Source organism: Atractosteus spatula, chromosome 3 (assembly GCF_055471065.1).
Source record: "Atractosteus spatula isolate fAtrSpa1 chromosome 3, fAtrSpa1.hap1, whole genome shotgun sequence".
Classification (NCBI taxonomy): domain Eukaryota; kingdom Metazoa; phylum Chordata; class Actinopteri; order Semionotiformes; family Lepisosteidae; genus Atractosteus; species Atractosteus spatula.
In genome coordinates, this window is record NC_142708.1 from 2,390,750 (window position 1) to 2,408,562 (window position 17,813).

General features: G+C 40.2%; 1 protein-coding gene across 2 annotated transcripts in view; it reads left to right on the top strand.

Moving 5' to 3' along the window:
- arb2a (ARB2 cotranscriptional regulator A) overlaps positions 1–17,813 on the top strand; it is a 185,845-nt gene that overhangs the window by 4,802 nt on the left and 163,230 nt on the right. For both annotated transcript variants that reach the window (XM_088911644.1, XM_088911645.1), the window contains exons 3-4: positions 476–577; positions 12,011–12,111. In XM_088911644.1, the coding sequence (XP_088767770.1) occupies positions 476–577; positions 12,011–12,111 (203 nt within the window). The remainder of the gene's footprint in view (positions 1–475; positions 578–12,010; positions 12,112–17,813) is intronic.

Consider the following 17,813-nt stretch of genomic DNA (forward strand, 5'->3'; position numbering starts at 1 on the left):
AAAATACAGTACAGAGCCACCCAGACACAATTGTGGCAGCAATTCAAACCAACAGGTGGTTCCATCAAGTACTCACATATCCAAGCCATTGTTTTAGGATTTCATTTGTTATTATTTTTCAGAATGTTAGAGTATTTGTTTTTCACCTGGAGGCTGTGTTACAGTGTGTACTGAAAGGTGATTTTAATGTCTTGATGTCAGGCTTTTAGGCGGGAAAAGGTGTTACTTGGAAAACTGTGTGTGCACTTTCTATAGGCATTGTATATGATGTTACACTCAATATATGGTGATATATGATGCATCATGACCTGCATATATTACTACAATAAATATTGCTCCCTAGGACTTATTCTCCAGCATGTTGTGAGAATGAATCTGTTGTTATTTTATATGCTGATAATATCAGAGCTCTTCTTCACTCCAGTATCCCCTGGAACACAATGTTTCATGTTTTTTCTCCAATTGTTTTTCTTAGATTTGTTGTCTAGGATAGACCTGGATGAGCTAATGAAGAAAGATGAGCCTCCCCTGAATTTCCCAAAGACCTTGGAGGAATTTGAGTATGCATTTAATGAAAGTAAGTATGGTCACAACGATATCATTGTTCGTATCTGAAAAAGTGTCCTGTGTCAGTAAAAAGGGAGATCTATTGATTGTAACAGCAGGTCATAGTTTGTGTTGAAAAATTATTGAAGTGACTTTAGTAAGGGAGAAATTAAAATGCTGTCCTTTATTACTGACGGCTGTAACATGGGTGAGTGTCCTCTTATCTAGCACAGCCCTTATTCACATCATCACCTAAATTGGCAGAAGCTGTTGGGTTATTTGCTGCCAGTCTGAGTGAGCTTATGTGACCCATGACAACCAGGAGCCAAGTTTTCCTTGGGGAAAAGGGAGGTAGTGATTGTGGGAGACTCATGTAGTGGAAACTGGTCTGGCAAGAACTGTGGTGGGTCTAGTTGCCACAGTTCACGTTGGAGCGGATAACATAGGGGAAGATGGATTCTGCAAGGCAAATTTAGGGATTTAGCTTGTAAGAGCTTGCAATCGTGCAGCCTGGACTTCTCAGGAAGTTGCCACATGCAGCCTAGGGAAGCAAATATGGAGAAATCTGGGAAATGTGGAGATTTAACACATGGCTAAAGGATTGATGCAGTGAAGAGAGGTAATGAGGTAAACTTTGTAGAACAAACGGAACCTTCACAAGCAGAATGGGTTGCACTTGGACCATAGAGGAACACAGCATAAGTGCAGAGTAGTTGAGGAGTATTTAGGGGCCGTGAGCTCAGGGCAATACTGGGACATAAGAGTGTAGGAAAGGTTACAAGCGAGAGGAGGCCATTTGGTCCATACAGCCTGTTTGGTAGTTAGCCATTAATTGATCCAAGGATCTCATCCAGCTATGTCTTAAAGGAAAGCCAGGGTATATGTTTCAACGCCATGGCTGGGTAGATTCTGCCCTACTCCCACAGCCCTTTGGGTGAGGCATGGCCTCTTGTCCTTGAGACATTAAGATGAATCATGAGATGAATTCACAGATCCATACCGAAGGCCACTGCATTGACGGAGCAGTGGCACTGTAAGAGTAATCGAACCGTGTGTGTGGGGTGTACTGGGAGGAGAGTATAGAATGAATGGGTACAGTTTGTGGGTCTCTATATCAACGATAAACTGAAAGCTAGAGAACTGCAACAGGACAGTGCAGGCAGTTCAGGGTTATGCTATATGCCAGCAGAAATCCTCAGGACCTAATGAGTGTATACTGTAAACTGGCTAGAGCAGACATGGGCCCAAATGGCTTTTCTGTATGATGATGATGAAGGAGCTGGTGACGGACTGTGAGGTCAACAGCGACTTTGAAAGAGCTGCAGTGCTTCAGTGGCTCAGACAGGCGAAAAAATATCCATGAGTCAAAGCTAACCTGAGTGACAGAAGTGACAGCCATTACTGTAAAAAAAAAAAAGACATCTCAAGTCCTGCATGAAGTTCGAAACAAAGCATTTAAATGATCCTAAAGACATGTGGCACAAGTTGTTGTGTGGCTAGCTAAGCAGATTTGGAACATTTTGGTCTAAACGCACAATGGTATGTCTAGAGCAAACAATCTTTTCTGTCCAGCATGGTGGTGGCAGCATTGTGTTAAAGTTCTGCTGCTCATCAGTTAGGACTTGGAAGCTTGTCAAGACTGAGGAGAAAATAGATGGAGCCAATTACAGACAAATCTTAGAGGAAAACCTACTTTAATCTGTGAAAACCTAAAGATGGGATGAAAATACAGCTTTTAACATGAGAATGACCCAAAGCACAAGGCTAAAGCTGTGCTGGAATGGATTGAGAGGCGTCAAAGTCAACAAACACATCAACAGACATTGAGTCAAAGTCCTATCTTGAATCCTATTGGAATTCTGCTTCAAGAACCCAGAAAACTGCCCTTCACAAGTGATCCCCAAGCAATTTGAGACAGTTGAAGCAAATCTGATGAGAAGAATGGGGACATACTGCACCACGCAAGTGTGCAAAGCTGGAAGAGATTTACCCGAAAAAGACTTGCTGCCAAACAAATATTGAGTTCATGGGTCTGAATTTTTATTCAGTCAACACAGTTTATTCTTTATCTTTAATTGTTTGTTTTTTTTAATATTCTTGTTATTTGTTTTTAATAATATTAAAAACAAGAATTCGGTTTACCCGTCATTAACAATCAAATAGCCAGTAAGGCAGCATCATGTCTAGTGATACGAAGAAAAAACAGATTACAAAATAATGGAATATGGCATATGGGAACAGCTCTGTATAGCCCTCTAATTCCAAAATACTACTGGGGAAAAAAAATTACATTAGAATTGGTGATTTTCGATGTAAGACCAAAGGGGTGACCAGATCTTCCAAAAATGTTCAGGTCTCGAATGGAGATCGTATGTTAGTTTTTCTAGAGGTAACAATGTAGCTACCTGAGAAATCCACATTTCAACCTTTGGCACCCTGGAGACAGACCATAGTAGCAATATCCATTTCTTCACAAAATGAACCAGCATAGAAAATAATTGTTTATTTTGACATCTACTGTGACTTATCTTACCATTAGAAGTTTTCCTTTTGAGCATTTTAAAATATTAAGTTTTAAAAAATTCGAAAACATGATTTTCTGTTTTCACATGAAGGGACACTTTAAGGATGCAGCTGAGTACTTTTGCAAGGCATTGTATCAGTCAGTGGTTTAGATTCTGGCTCAGCTATCAGACCAGTTAAAGATAAAGATGTTTTGTTATTTTATATTACATGTATTCTTTGGGGGTCAGGAGGGAAACAAAAATGATAGCAAGCAAGTTGCAAAAGATTTACAAAAAATCTCGGCAGACACTTGGCAAGTTAAATTTAGCATTGCAATTGCAAAGTGATCCACGCAGGAATTAGGAACATTATACGGTGTCCATAATTAGTGTATTTCTGTATATACTTGTACAGAGCTGCTTGGAGTTGGGATTGAAGGGGATCTGGGTGTTTATGTAGATTCTGTGTCCTCATCAAAGCTGTGTGGAGAAGCATTAAAAACTTTTACTTTTTATAGTTTTTTATTCACAAAATTCAGAACTTGCGTTAGCGCAAAATTCTGAATTTATTTCAAGGGAAGCTATGCCCAAGACGTCTAATGCAATGCATTTTTAATACTATGTTCAGTTTCGTTTTCTGTTCTACAGAAGGATTCTTGGTGTGTGCTGGGGGAATACCAGTTATCCTAATATGGATTATGACTTTTAACATTAGACATTTTAATGTAATTTCATGAATTTGAATTCTGTACCATTAAGCCATAACTGTGCAGTGAACAATAAGGGCACACTGATGGGCTACTCAGGCAATTGGCTAATCTTCTCCTCTATGTGTGGAGAGCTATGCAGTTTAGAGATTGGTAGGTCATGCAGTTTATTTAGAGTGCTCTCTGTCCAGTCAGAAATCTATTGCTGAGACCGCCAAGGAATGGTTTAAGAAGCCTCTGTCAGTGGGGTACTGACACTCTCACTGTCAGGTAATGAAACAGCAAGCTAAGGGTTGCTTACCTATGCTGATAAGAAAAAATGCGGTTCTGGAAAGGCCAGATTAGTATTAATTATATTAATAATTAATTATTATTAAGAGTCTTATTAGTTGGTCTTAGAGTCAGCCATAACTGTGTCTCATCATCTGAAATGAATCGAGACAAGTGAGTTCCATCTGCCCACAAATCTAAAGCACCATCTCTGCTATTGAAGGACAGCAACATACTGTAAATATTTCAGATATTTCAGAATATTTCAATGGAGAAGACCTCAATTAAATTTGGGAGCAAAAAAGAGTATTTTATTTTTTGTACCTGCTTGGCAATACTGGTATCTCTGGATGCACTAATTAGAGAAGCAGTTAACATAATTTGACATCAGTTGTAGAAGGTTTTCAATTACAGAAACCAACCTTACCTCCCTAAACTGCTGTGTTTTGATTAGCTTGCAGTAATGTTGGTTCTTATTTGAGGGGAAGAGTGAGGGTAGTTTTGGACTGTAGATCAGCGGATGAAGATTAAACATCTTTGGAAATAATTTGTATTAGTAGTTTATGCATTTGTGTGTTATGTTTTATAAAAATAATTTATTTAAATCGATATCTTAATGTTGCTCCTCCTCATTGATCTGCTCTCTCACTGTGCCAGGGAAACAAGAAAACACATCATCTGCTTCATTTTCAGTTTTCATTCCTGGCTGTCGGGATCATATTATCTGGTGATTTGAACTGGTGACAAGATTGTTTTCTTTTGCCTTAATCCTTTACTCATTTGTGTTTATTTCAATTGGCATCAAAGTGGGTATTATTTATTATTTAAGTATAATTACCCTTCAAATTAGTTCACAGAAGAACGAAGAGAATAATTCCTGGTCTCATAGGATGGTCATCAGGTTAGAGGAGCTGAATCTCTTTAGTCTAAAAGCAAAGGGGAACGGAGGGGAAGTTTGATCTGAGTATGATGCAAAGGATTAAAGCCAGGTTTCACCTAGGGAGTTATTTCACCCTGTGTAGTAGACAGCTAAAAAGAATGTTTCTTTACACAAAGAGTTGTGAGTGTCTCAGACAGATGTCCAAGCAAGATGGTGGAGGCTCCTGCAAGGTGCAACTGGACGAAACCTGTGATTCATTCTGCGTCTGAATTACCTAACGAACCTGGTGGACTTAATGGATTCAGTGGCAACTGTGTGTGAGCTAGTGGAATCCTTAAATGCTTTTATCCAATACCATGCTGTGGGAAGGGTTGGTCCTATAAATATGGACTCCTTCCTACAGGAAGAGAAACCATTGCAAGTCTTTCTTTCAGCCGGCAGTTGTTATCCAAAGCATTTTGCAGTGACCAAAAAGTGAGGTCAATTAAGTGTTTGAGGATCAATTTTGTAATGGCAGGTCTCCACAATTGTGTGAAGTAGAAGAACGGAGGTGAGGTGATTTTGGTATTTCTGTTGAATCTGAATGATACACAGATATTGGGTTTTTTTCGCTCAGTGGCACTGCTATTTACTTTCAAAGTGGATATGGGGGATGACGATGACGATGATGAATTCTAATAGGAGACACAGCACACTTATTTAGTGTGTCAAGGTAGTTAAGCCATGCTTAAATTAAATAGGAAGTGAAGAGGTGAGCAGTGCTTTTTAAATTAAGGAAACAATTCACTTTTCAGTTTGTGATGATTGTTGCTCATCTATCAGTAAATTAGCATGTTTCACATGAGAAGATGTAGAACGTTTCTTTTGAATAATGCGCAGATTCAGAAATGGAGGTTCAGATTCAGTATTAGAAAATGCTGTTCTGCACCTTTTAAAAGCACTAGTTGCTGCTGTATCTGCAGTTTTAAATGTTAAGACTGTAGTGCTTTTCACAGTAGCGTAGAGCAGACGTCTGCTTGTGACTGGAAGAGGAACAAGAGATAAGAGCTGCGGTATTTAAATAGCAAGTTTTTTTAAATGAAAAACATATTTCATGGAGACATCTTATTTTAATCAGAAAGCTGACGGCTTCATCACAATAGCCCTCAGCTTTTTCATTACTGGAAATCCAAGGTTATGTACACCTAATTAAGCTAAAAAATTAGAACAGCACGCTAATTATTGTGAAAAGAAAAAAAAAGTTAGGGAAGCAAATTCCTCAGAGAGGCTGTGTTGTAAAGGCGGTGGAGCTGAACTTTCAGTGCATTTTCAGTTTTATCATAATTTCAGCTTCCTTCTCTTAGGCATTGCTGTTGAAAAGATTTCGGTTTCCCCCTCTATGAATGCATAATTTATTTCTTCTAGGTAGTTCAGTTCACTTGCCATTTTCAAGCCAATTTTTTCTGTATCTCTAAGGAATGAAACTGACTCAAAACAAGCTTTTAACATTATATTTTGTTGAACTGCTAATGATAAAAGCAAATAGTGTAATTTTTATTTAGCAAGCAAATGGTAACTTATTGCTTGGTTACCAGGGATAAGTGATACATTTTAAAGTGTTTAAAAATCTTTCATCTTCAGTCTGTTTTGGTTTTTTGCTGTTGCAGAATAATTCAGAATGTACCAACCCTTCAGGCTGAGTCAATTTAAAACTTTTTAAGCTCAGCTTGCTGTTGCACATTTGTGCTTGTTTAGTGTCACAATGAAATAAGCATAGCACAGATCACATTGATATACAACAGCTCATCTGAACACACAGGTAAGTTGTCTTGCCCCGAAGGAAATGAAATGGTGTTGGAAATAGAAGGGTTAGCTAAAGTGGGGCTAGATTACAGCACAGAGATGCCAGATAACTTTACCTTGAAAAATAGAATGCCTTCATGTCTGGTCTGTAAACTGTTCAGACGAATTTCACCTCCATTTCGGCTTGCATGTTCTCTCCAGGTTGGAGCTGAGCAAGATCTCTTGTGTGTCTAACCTTGGAGTGCTGCCTGCATGCAGCAGATAGTTTAACCTTGGGTGCTGAAGGGGGCCTTGGGAAATTCTTTGCCTGGGGCAGAAGAATCCCAATTGCATTCTTACGTTTTGCTGGTGCAGTTTTTTTTATTTGACTTCTAAAGGCATTTGTTCTAATAATAAAACAACACATAATGCACATACTTCTGTTTTACGAAGAAGTGAGGTCACACCGAATGCAATCCATCGCTTTGACCTTCTTTGATTTTGTTAGAAATTTCCATGCATGTTTTGCCTTTCGGAGAGATGGCTCCAGTTTAAAAAATGAGGCCTGGGAGACATCCCCGATCACAAGATACAGCTCTTCAAAAGTGATTCATTTTTGGATCCCTACCAGAGCAGAACATGAAGCAGGTGAAGTCAAAGGTAAAAATCACAACAGAGTACATTATTGCCATTGGAAGCTCTCCATTAATGATCTGTACCGCTTGAGCAGTGTATCATTCCTGCCTAACGTGCAATGGATTTTTCATTAAAACAAAAGGATTTGGAATCAAACATTACATTTTTTAATTGCTTTTATCTGGTATTTTGCTACTGTAAGTAATAAATCATGTATTATTGTAATAAACTTTAGTTTATATAGTCACCTCAATGCATTTTACAGTATTTAAAAAGCACATTACACAATAAAGATGGGTAAAAACAATGCAGATACAGAATATAAAAAACTCACAAAAGGTCTTTGTGTACAAGATACATTTCCAGGGTATCATGTGAATTATTGGACTTAAAATATCTTATGCGGCGAGTCTCTGATTTCTTTTGGGATGGTGTCCCAGAGCATAGAGGCGACAAATGGCCCTGTCAGACACAGAGTGGAGATGAGCTGAGAGGATGTACAGCAGCAAGAATCAGCTGAGTGAAGGTCGCGTGGACCTTTTCTTCTTTTTTAAAGGCTCAATGGGCTCTGCTGTTTCTGTGTTAGCAATTAAGAAGAGCAGTGGTCCCAATACAGGACCCTGTGGTACTCAGGTAATCACGTCACCCTAATTTGAGCCCCCCTTATCATTGTGCTCTTTGTGTTCTATAGATAAACCAGTTGTGAATCCAAAAATACTTATTTATATTCTACTTACATGAGATACCTACTGCTTCCTGGGTTCAGTTTTGGACCAGGGGTGCAATTTGGCTTGTGGAGTTTGTTCCTGTGTTTGCACGGGTTTCCTCCAGGTTCTTCGGTGTCCTTTCACAGTTCAAAAGCATTCTGGCAGGTTCATTGGCTTCTGAGGAAATTATTCCTGGTGCGAGTGTGTGTCTGTGTGTGCCTTGCAGTGGACTGGCATCCCATCCAGGGTGTGTCCCACCTTGGGCACGTTGTTTGCCAGGATAGGCAACCCCAGCAGCCCTGAATTAGATAAAGTGGTTAGAAAACGGATGGATATATAAATATAAAAACAATATAAATATATAAATTATCCATCATGGCCAGCAGCTACAGCACCCTGCAGCTCTCAAAAGGCTACCCACTGGAGCTCAGCAGGGTTGAGCCTGGTCAGTACCTGGATGGGAGACCTCCCGGGAAGCTATGGTTGCTGCTGGAAGTGGTGTGAGTGGGACCAGTGGGGGGCGCTCTCCCTGCAGTCTGTATGGTGTCTACGGGACACTATACTGTAGTGGGCGCCGTCTTTCAGATGAGACTTTAAACCGAGGTCCTGACTCTCACTGGTCATTAAAGATCTCCGGGGATTTCTCTATAAGAGTAGGGAGTTATCCCAGTGTCCGGGATGACTAAGACTAACTAAGAATTTAGGGGCCGGTGTCCAGCCTCTAAGTAGTCCCCATGTATGATTGGCTTGCGCTGGCCCTGCGATGGACTGGCGTCCTGTCCAGGGTGTACCCTGCCTTGCGCTCGTTGCTGGCCGGGTAGGCTCCGGCTTCCTGCCACAACGTGTGGTATAAAGCGGTTTGGCAAATAAGATGACATTATCCATCATTTTATGAACCGCTTTCTTTCTACGTATAGTTTTTTTGTTTCTGACCAGTCATAGTCCTTTGACTGGTTTCTCCCATCTCACCCATGGAAGACTGTAACTCCTTCAGAAGTGTCACAGGCCTCTTGATGGCCTCCCTGACTAGTGCTCTTCTCACACGGACACTCCGTTTTTGAGGACACTCTGTTTCACAGTTGTGCCATATTGTCTACATTTCTTCAGAATGGACTTTATTGTGCTTTGGGGGATATAATGTAATGCCTGGGAAATTTTCTTATACCCTTCCCCTGACTGGAGCTTTTCAGTAACCCTCTCCATGACTTGCTGTGAAAGTTCCTTTGTCTTCATGATGTAACTTTTGTTAGGAGCTGTAATAATAAACCGTGGGACCTCCCAGAGACGTGTTCAGTTATACTTATCCTGAAGCATGTGAAACACCCTGATTGCAAAATGGTGGACCCCATCCAACAAATGATGTGACTGGTAAAGACATTTGGTTGGTTGCACCAGAGCCCACTTAGGTGTGTTATACTAAAAGAAGATTACTTACGTAATCGCTTATTTTCCATCCTACAGGATGATCCCTCCATTGGGGCCCTCTTTTCTTACCACCCCATTATCTCATATCACCGACCATGTGATCTACGTAACCTTCTTGTTCACAGCTCCCTTGACCGCCCTCAGCAACCAATCCACACCAGGTACTTTCCCCTGCAACAGGGCTCGCTGCATCACCTGCAAGCACACATCTAGCACCACACTCACTCAAGGCCCCTCAGGACAATTCCGGATCACTCAGATGACATCTTGTACCTCCACCAACACCATTTACTGTATCTCCTGCAGGAAATGCCCAGCTATCTAAATCGGGGAAACAGGAAAGAGACTAGGAGACCGCTTCAGAGAACACATCAGGGCTGTGAGAATGAAAGATTCCTCCAAGCCCATAGCTTCTCACTTCACCTCCGACGGCCATGATCACACTGAAACCCCTCCCCCCTAAAAGGGTTTCTTAACTCTTATAGCAGAAAGACTTCAGGAACTAAAGTTATCCTGAAACTTGGTTCACACCTTCCCCCTTCTCTCAGCTTGTTTTCCTCTAATTCTCTCTCTTCATTTGCAGGTTTCGACTACCTCTCCTCACCTCTCTCGACCTCGCACCACTTGATTGGTCACTCTGCCTCTCCCCTGTTCCTGCCTCCTCCCCTCTCCCGGCTTTTGTTCTCCTGTGCGATCTCATCTCTGCTGTCTGCCCTGTCTTTCTCACACCTGCAGAAGGCTCCACACTCAAAACGTTGTGTTTTCTCTCTTCTCTTTTCAGCATGGAATAAACGTATTACTTGTTTCTTTGCAGACTACGCCTGCAGACTACGCCTGCAGACGCTTCTGCCTACCTGAACTGCTTATTTTTTGTTTTATATTTATAATTAATTTAGGAGGATCTGTTTTCAGATTTTGTTTTCACTTTGACATTATAATGTGTTTTGTGTTGATCAATGGTAAAAGATCCCAAATGCATTGTGATTCTATATTGTAACAGTAAAATGTGAAAAGGCCCAAGGGGGGTGAATACTTTTGATAGCCACTGTATGTTTTTTCTCTTTAAGTTTGAGTGGTATAGATTCTGAATCCCTCCATTCACCTGTGTTTTCTTCCCGTGCCTGACCTGGGTGAGATAGTGACAAAGGCACACACATACGCAGTCCAAGCCAGTTGTTGCATTTTGGAATGCAAATGTTGGTTATAAAATATGTGGCACTGATAGGAGATTAGCCTGTGGGAATAAAGATTGTGGTTGCGTTAATGAAGCTTGACATTCTAGCGAGTATAGAACAATATACGAGTTCAAAGAGTTTATGTTGAAACTATGTGCTGCCTCAAGTCATAGCTATCAGGTGAGACACAGAATCACAAAACCTTCCTATCCTTATTTCAGGTAATCTCAGGCATAATTTACCAGTATTGCTGTCGTGTTTTTCTTTGTCCTGCACAGTGTAGCGTAGAAAACGACGACATTTTGTGATATTGCCAGAATATAGCTGATCAGTGCTCGCTGAAACCATACCTCCACGACCTGCCAAGATGATTCAGAACTGCGGGAAAAACACTGTTGTCCTTTTCATTGGCATCCCAGTGCTGAACTAGATCTCAAGTGGATCTAGTAGAAATGTGCAGAATTTGCAAGCCAAGGCAGTTGTCTGAGCCATGCTTGGCAGCTGCCCAGAAGGAAACTTAAGTTGTGATTGGAAATGGTTTGAAGTCCTTTGTGGCATGTAGCCGTTATTCAGGCCAAAAAATGTTTTAATTGCTTGAAATCAAGGATGCAGAATAAAAGGCCTTCATGGCTTGCAATTGGGTTCAAGGTCAAACCTAAACAGCGTTTATTAATTTTATATTTATTAATTTTAGTTATGAATTCCAACATACAGAGAAGACTGCCAGCAGAAATGCTGCACTGAGCTCAGTGATCAGAATTAGTTTAAGGATGAGGAGCAGCTGTTTTTAAAAAAACAAATTTGATTATAGATTACAGATAAGTGTGCAGATTTTGTGCACACTTATCTGGTGTGATTTTTCACTATCTCGTTGAATAGAAGTCAGTGGTATTTTTTCCATGTCTGGGCGTCTAGATTGGTTTTAGAGTTGCTTAACTATAGTTGTGCACAACTGTACAAGACACGTTGCCTTTGGTCACGTTAAGGGACAATGTCTTGCTGGTGTTATATTTCCACCTTTGAAAGAAGCAGAGCTGTTCTGAAGGCAGGGTAAGAGACCATGGCCCTGTTTCAAACAGACGTCTCTTTGCTTCCTTTTAAAAGTGCGAAGACTGATTTTGTCATGAAATATAGATTTATCGGCTATAAGATGCTTTGAAGCAAGAAGTGAGCAATAAGCTTTTATTTCGATCTCCTCACCGTTGCTGTCTTAGTCTTCTGGTGTGTGAGATCGCAGCACTTCTGTGGGAGTCTTACCTGGCAGTCCCACCAGCTGCTTTGTGGAGCCACAGTCAGATTTGAGTGCTGTCCCGTTTTGTTTTTCTGTGTGGGACTGTGCTCTTTTTTGATAACGTATTGGAGCTTTAAATATTTGTTGTTCGTTTTTTTTTTTGTTTAGAGGGGCAGTTAAGGCACATCAAAACTGGAGAGCCGTTTGTGTTCAATTATCGAGAGGACCTGCACAGATGGAACCAAAAGCGATATGAGGCTCTTGGAGAGGTAACTTATTTGTTTTGTTTTTTTTATTTAAGCATTAAGCATTCATCTTCTGTACTAAACAACACTTTCTATTTATTTTAACATCCTGAGTTTTAAGGCTTTTTTTTCACTTAATTAAAAAGTAGAATCTCACTGAATAAAAACAAGTCCTAAAATAGATTGCCTGAGAACTTTGATCATGATTTTGATCTTTCTGTTTCCTAATTTTAATAGCTTTATAATTAGATTTTTGTACTGTATGTGTTAAACTCACTCACAAGCACATACAGTAAATGCATACTTTTTCTGAGATATGGCAGCGAACTGTACGAAACACAATGTCTTCAAATTCAAATTCTGACAAATTCCTCAATCATGTCATCACTTATGGTCTGTGGTTGCTGTTTGTAATCCAGATCATTACCCTTAATTGGGGATTACAATTACAATTAACTGCTCTATGCCAGTATTATTTAACTAGCAAGTAGGGGCTAAGGGTTAGAAAAGTATATTCCAGCTTGTATTGTTGTAGTTATGCATTTTAAATACATAATGTTGCAAATGAGGACAGTTCCAGTTTTCAGGACTTATCTTGTCAAATCTTCATATCTCTCCTTTAAAACTGCAGCATTTATGTGCCTTGGTACCCTGTCCAGCATGCTCACGGTTGTTTTCACGCTGAACATCCGTTTTTCTTTCTCTGTGTAGTTCGTATAGAACATGGGCCAGTAAACTCTGTTTTGCACTAAGCTTAACTGAAGCTTTAATCCAGAGTAAATGTGCTCATTTGAGTACCAGTAGGTATATGTCATCTCTCACCAGGACAGCTTAAACACATCCTTGGGGTTGAAAGATCTTAGTATGCCTTCTGTGGTGTCACCAGGGGAAAAGCAGGTTTAAAAGGGATGTTACTCACACCACACTGATCTTCTCCGTTTCTTTGTCCGTATGTTTTCCAATTCCGATCTGTAATCCGTCTCCAGTAACCTTAAACAATCCAAATTCCAAAGTTCGTATGTCCACATAAATCTGTACCATAACCAAGTCGTAATCCATAAACCGTAGTCCGTTGTTCCTTAATCCTTTGAACCACAATCCTAATCCTCTTCTTCCTCCTTATCGGCTTCCACACTGGCTCACCGCTTCTGGGGCATTTATATTCTGTTTCCTGATGTAGCTCACCTGTGTCTCATTGTTTTGCTGCATAGGCCTTTTCCAACAACGGGTCAGCTGGTTCTCCTTGGCGGCCATCTTGCTCAGGTCTATATCGAGTATATTAAGTGTTTCGTTCCGGAAATACCGGTTATAAATGACCATTCCCCTGGTCCTCTTACACTTCAGAGAAGAATTTTAACTGCAATAGCAAACTACATTTTCTATACAGTATGTGAGAAGGTAAGATTAGATCAACATGGTATTAATGAAAAACTGACATAAAGATTAATTATATTAAACATATAAGTTTTCATTTGAGCACATTAGTTCACGGAGCATGCAGATCTTGGGGAAACTTGAAGGATCCCGGAGAGTGAACTTGAAGATTTCAAGAATGGGTGGTTTGTTTCCGGTGCCCAGGTCTCATCATGCGAATAAGTGCTTCCTGTTTTCAGTAACCTATGCCCCGACTCTCAACTTGAACACGCGAGGTGCTGTCCTTGTGTCACTTGGCCTGGTTTTGACGATGACTTGGAGGATTGTAGATTGCTTGCTGAGGAAGGTCTGCTGTTTGGTATTTTCATAAAACCACGGTGATACAGGCTTACAGACGGAGGGGACCATTCGGCTCGTCGAGCCCGTTTGGTAGTTAGTAGTTCATTGATCCAAGAGTCTCACCCAGCTGTTTCTTGAAAGGAGCCAGCGTTTCAGCTTCAACTTCATGGCATCATAGCTGGCTATCCAGGCTCCTTCCACCCTTTGCCCAACAGAAGTGGCCCCTGTTCTCAGTTTTGAAGTGCCTCCACATAGTTTTAAAGTGTGTCTTTTCCGTCGTGTTTCATAGTTGATAATGGAAGGTTGTTGGTTTAGGGCTTGGGTGCAGGTTCATGGTGATAAAAGATGTGTTAGGGTATGAAACGTGAAACTGCTTGTATGGTTTTAGTGGTGATGGGATCAGAAGCAGTCAGCAGAAGGGGCTTCTCTCCTTAGTCTTTCATTTGCAGAATTGCAGAAAACCTCGAAAGTATTCCTCCTGCACCTCACTTCTACAGTCCTTGTGAGTTTTAATGTGTTACCTCATTAACAAGGAATCGATGAAAAATCTGCATCTAACAATCTCCAAGGAAAACATTACAAAATTCCATTACCTGGTTTTTATTAACATATAGCCTAAGCAATGTAACACACGATGGCTGCTAGGTTAGCTACAGTGGATATAAAAAGTCTACACACCCTTATTGAAAAATCAAGATAAATCATGTCAGACATTTTTCCATCTTTAATGTGACCTTGCAACCAACAAAATTCAAGAGAAAAACAAATAGATAATTATTAGGAAAAGTAATTGAAATTACAACACTCTGGTTGCACAAGTGTGCACACCCTGTTATAATGTAATGTAAGCTGTAGCTGTTTTCAGAGTTAACCAATCACATTCAAAATCATGTCCGAAAGTAAGTTGCATGCACCTGCCATCAAAGAACGTGATTCTGATTAACCCCAAATAAAAATCAGCTGTTCCTGTAGGATTTCCTTGAAACTTTCGCGGTTGCATCCTACTGGGATAGCCATGGTCTGCAAGGAGCTGACAAAACATCTACGGGATCTTATTGTTGAAAGGTACCAATCTTTTGAAAATTTTCCTCCATCCATTTTCTCACTGCTTCATCCAATTCAGGGTCGCGGGGGGAGCCGGAGCCTCTCCCGGCAAACAACAGGCACAAGGCAGGACACACCCTGGATGGGACGCCAGTCTCTCGTAGGGCAGACACACTCACACCAGGCCCAGTTTTTCTTACAATCAACCTATCTGTATGTCTACGGACTGTGGGTCGAAACCGGGGCATCTGGAGGAAACCCACCTGAACACGGGGAGAACTTGCAGACTCCACACAGATAGACCATAGAGCCCCAGTGCTGCAGGCTTGGGACATTGTGGACCAGGAATTCTCCCGTTAAGTGTAAAAAAAACAAACTCTGCATTGCCTCACTGCAGTTGTCAACAAACCTTTAAGTAACTAATCTAATGCAAGTGTGTGCAAAGAGATTGAAGTTAAAAGCCAGAATGGGATATTTATCATACCAAAAATAGCCACCCTACTGTTACACACTTCTTTGTGCTTTTCAGCATTTAATCAATCAATCAGACTGCCAACCAGCCTATCCAGAAATATGCAATCTTTAAAATAAAGAGCTTTCTGTGGATTGCGCTTCAAGATGGTAGTATCTTGACATAATTGCAGGATGTGCTGTTTCTTCAGTATACTGGAATATAAAAGGGACCTATTTTAAACATTAACTGAGTTACTATGAAGAAGTTGCGTGTATTGTCAAAATGGTTAGTTACTCATACTTTATGAACAGAATTTTGTTAGCTTTTAAATTCGTTTATAACACTAAAAGCAGAAGGAAGCAAGATGTCTTTTGGGGGAAAATTGATTTGAATTGCAAAGTACAATATCACTTTATGGGAATGCAAGAAATTAGTGAGTAAATTGTATAGTTCTGTACATTTAGTTTGTAACTTCTGTATCTTTACTTAGGTTTCAGTTTCCTAGTTTGTTTCCCTATTTCTGTGCTGCATTGACAGAAAGTCTTTGTTGATCTGTGGGCATCAGCAGTAAACATCACTTCCACACTTAACAGTGAAGGCCAAAAGCTTATAGAAACTAATGAAGCTAAGCTGTACTGTAAGTAATATTGTTTGATTTAAAATGATATATTTTACTATATATTTGATGATTGTTTTTTCTAGGTTGTGATTTGCTCTAAATGGAAAAGCCAATCATTGATTTTCTTCACTAAAATTACCAAACTGTAATAATCACCTTTTTGTGACACACTTTTTGGCATTATTAATAGATTTGGCACTATTGATTTTCACTTGAACTCCTTTTGGTTGTCTCGATATCAAGGCTTATTTAAAACGGGGGTAAAGAAGCATGGGAGAATTTTTTGTAGACAGGGTTTTCCTGTATGAAGTGCTTTTAAAAGATGCAGCACCAGTAGTTTTCTCCGTTGCTCCATAAGAGTAAATGGTGCCCAAGAGTGATAGGTTTGGATCACTGCAGTTCATGGAGTGAGTCTTACCTTCAGGTAGAATCTCAGCAGTACATTGTGGATTAATTAATCATACAGACATTTCTGATTTGATGTTGTGTTGTATTTTTAAGATGTCCTGCTATGTGCTAGAATTGTTATGTCTGCGCTTTGAAGTTCAAAGAAAGGATGTTTTTTTAGGGGTTTTTATCTGAAGATTGCTATGCAGGAGGGACCCTGATTCTTCTTTTGCAGCAGTGGGGGGCTGTATTTTCTGCTTGGGCGAATCGTGTTTATCACCAAACCACACTTGAATTACAGATGGGGTTAAAATGTCCAGAATTCAAATAAGCTCAGGATGTCCAGGAGTAATTCTTTAATGAGAAGAAAGCTGAATTCTCTTTTATCTCCTCTTCCAGACCTCTGGAACTGAAAGCCAGAACTGCCCGAGATGGGGTTGGCAGTGGTTAGTGATACTTGCTGTATACAGTATATGAGTTATCCACGACCTATATCAAATGGCAAGGTTGCCTGGAAGCTTTTGAAAAATGAAGTATCAGGACTCAATTGACAGTTATTTTGCTCAGAATCTAGAAGGACACTTTTCTCAGAAAGCACATACTGGTATAGCCATGTCTCTGCCCCGCTGAGACCAGAGTGCGTGGTTGTTTGAAAAGAGAATCGGATGTTGGAACACACATACTGGTGTAGATGTCACCATTTAGATATAAATACTCTGATCTGATGCAGGGCTTTTGACTGCCTTGAGTGCGAATAGATGCATATACAGCTCCAGCACTGTTGCGTCTTTCTGCTACAGTGCACGATCGCAAAGATAGCACCGTGTGGTAAAAAAAAGTAGGGTAAGAAAGTGTACTTTTCTGAAAGTAAACAAATCAATAAAACTGAGGGTAGCAATTGATGCACTGCAGCTTCATTAACGTACTAGAGTAAAAGATCTTCAACTTGTGGCTGCATCTTTTCTAAACAGGATGAATATTTCGGCCAGAACCGATATATAAAGAACAGAAGAGCAGGTGACCATTTCGGTTTAGAGAGTGTGCTTAGCATGCATGCTCACTGAGTTAATATATAGAATGGCTTGTCAAGAGCATGCTTTGGCAGCTCAGAGTAGATCATAAGTTACTTCTCTCTCTAATTTTGTGAAGAACAGAATTTGGATCTGATCAATAGGGGAGGATATATAAACCTCACGGATTGTTGGAGTTTCATTGTTGTCAAGCCAGTAAACTTGGTGACATGAAAACAGTATGGAGGGGGATCACACTGTACATGTTTTTGCAGAACAACAAAAGTTGTTTTCAGGCCAATATATTTTATATTCTTGAATCTAAAATTGCTGATGCAGTTGCATATTAGTGTAGAATCTTTAGTTTCATGGTTACACAGTTTGTTTCTTGGAATCTTTTTGCATTAATGTAGAGAAAGCCTTGCGGTGTTTAGAACAATGTGTATCCTTGACGTGTCAGGCTAGTAGTTCTTTGAATGAGGAAATAATGATTGCTCTT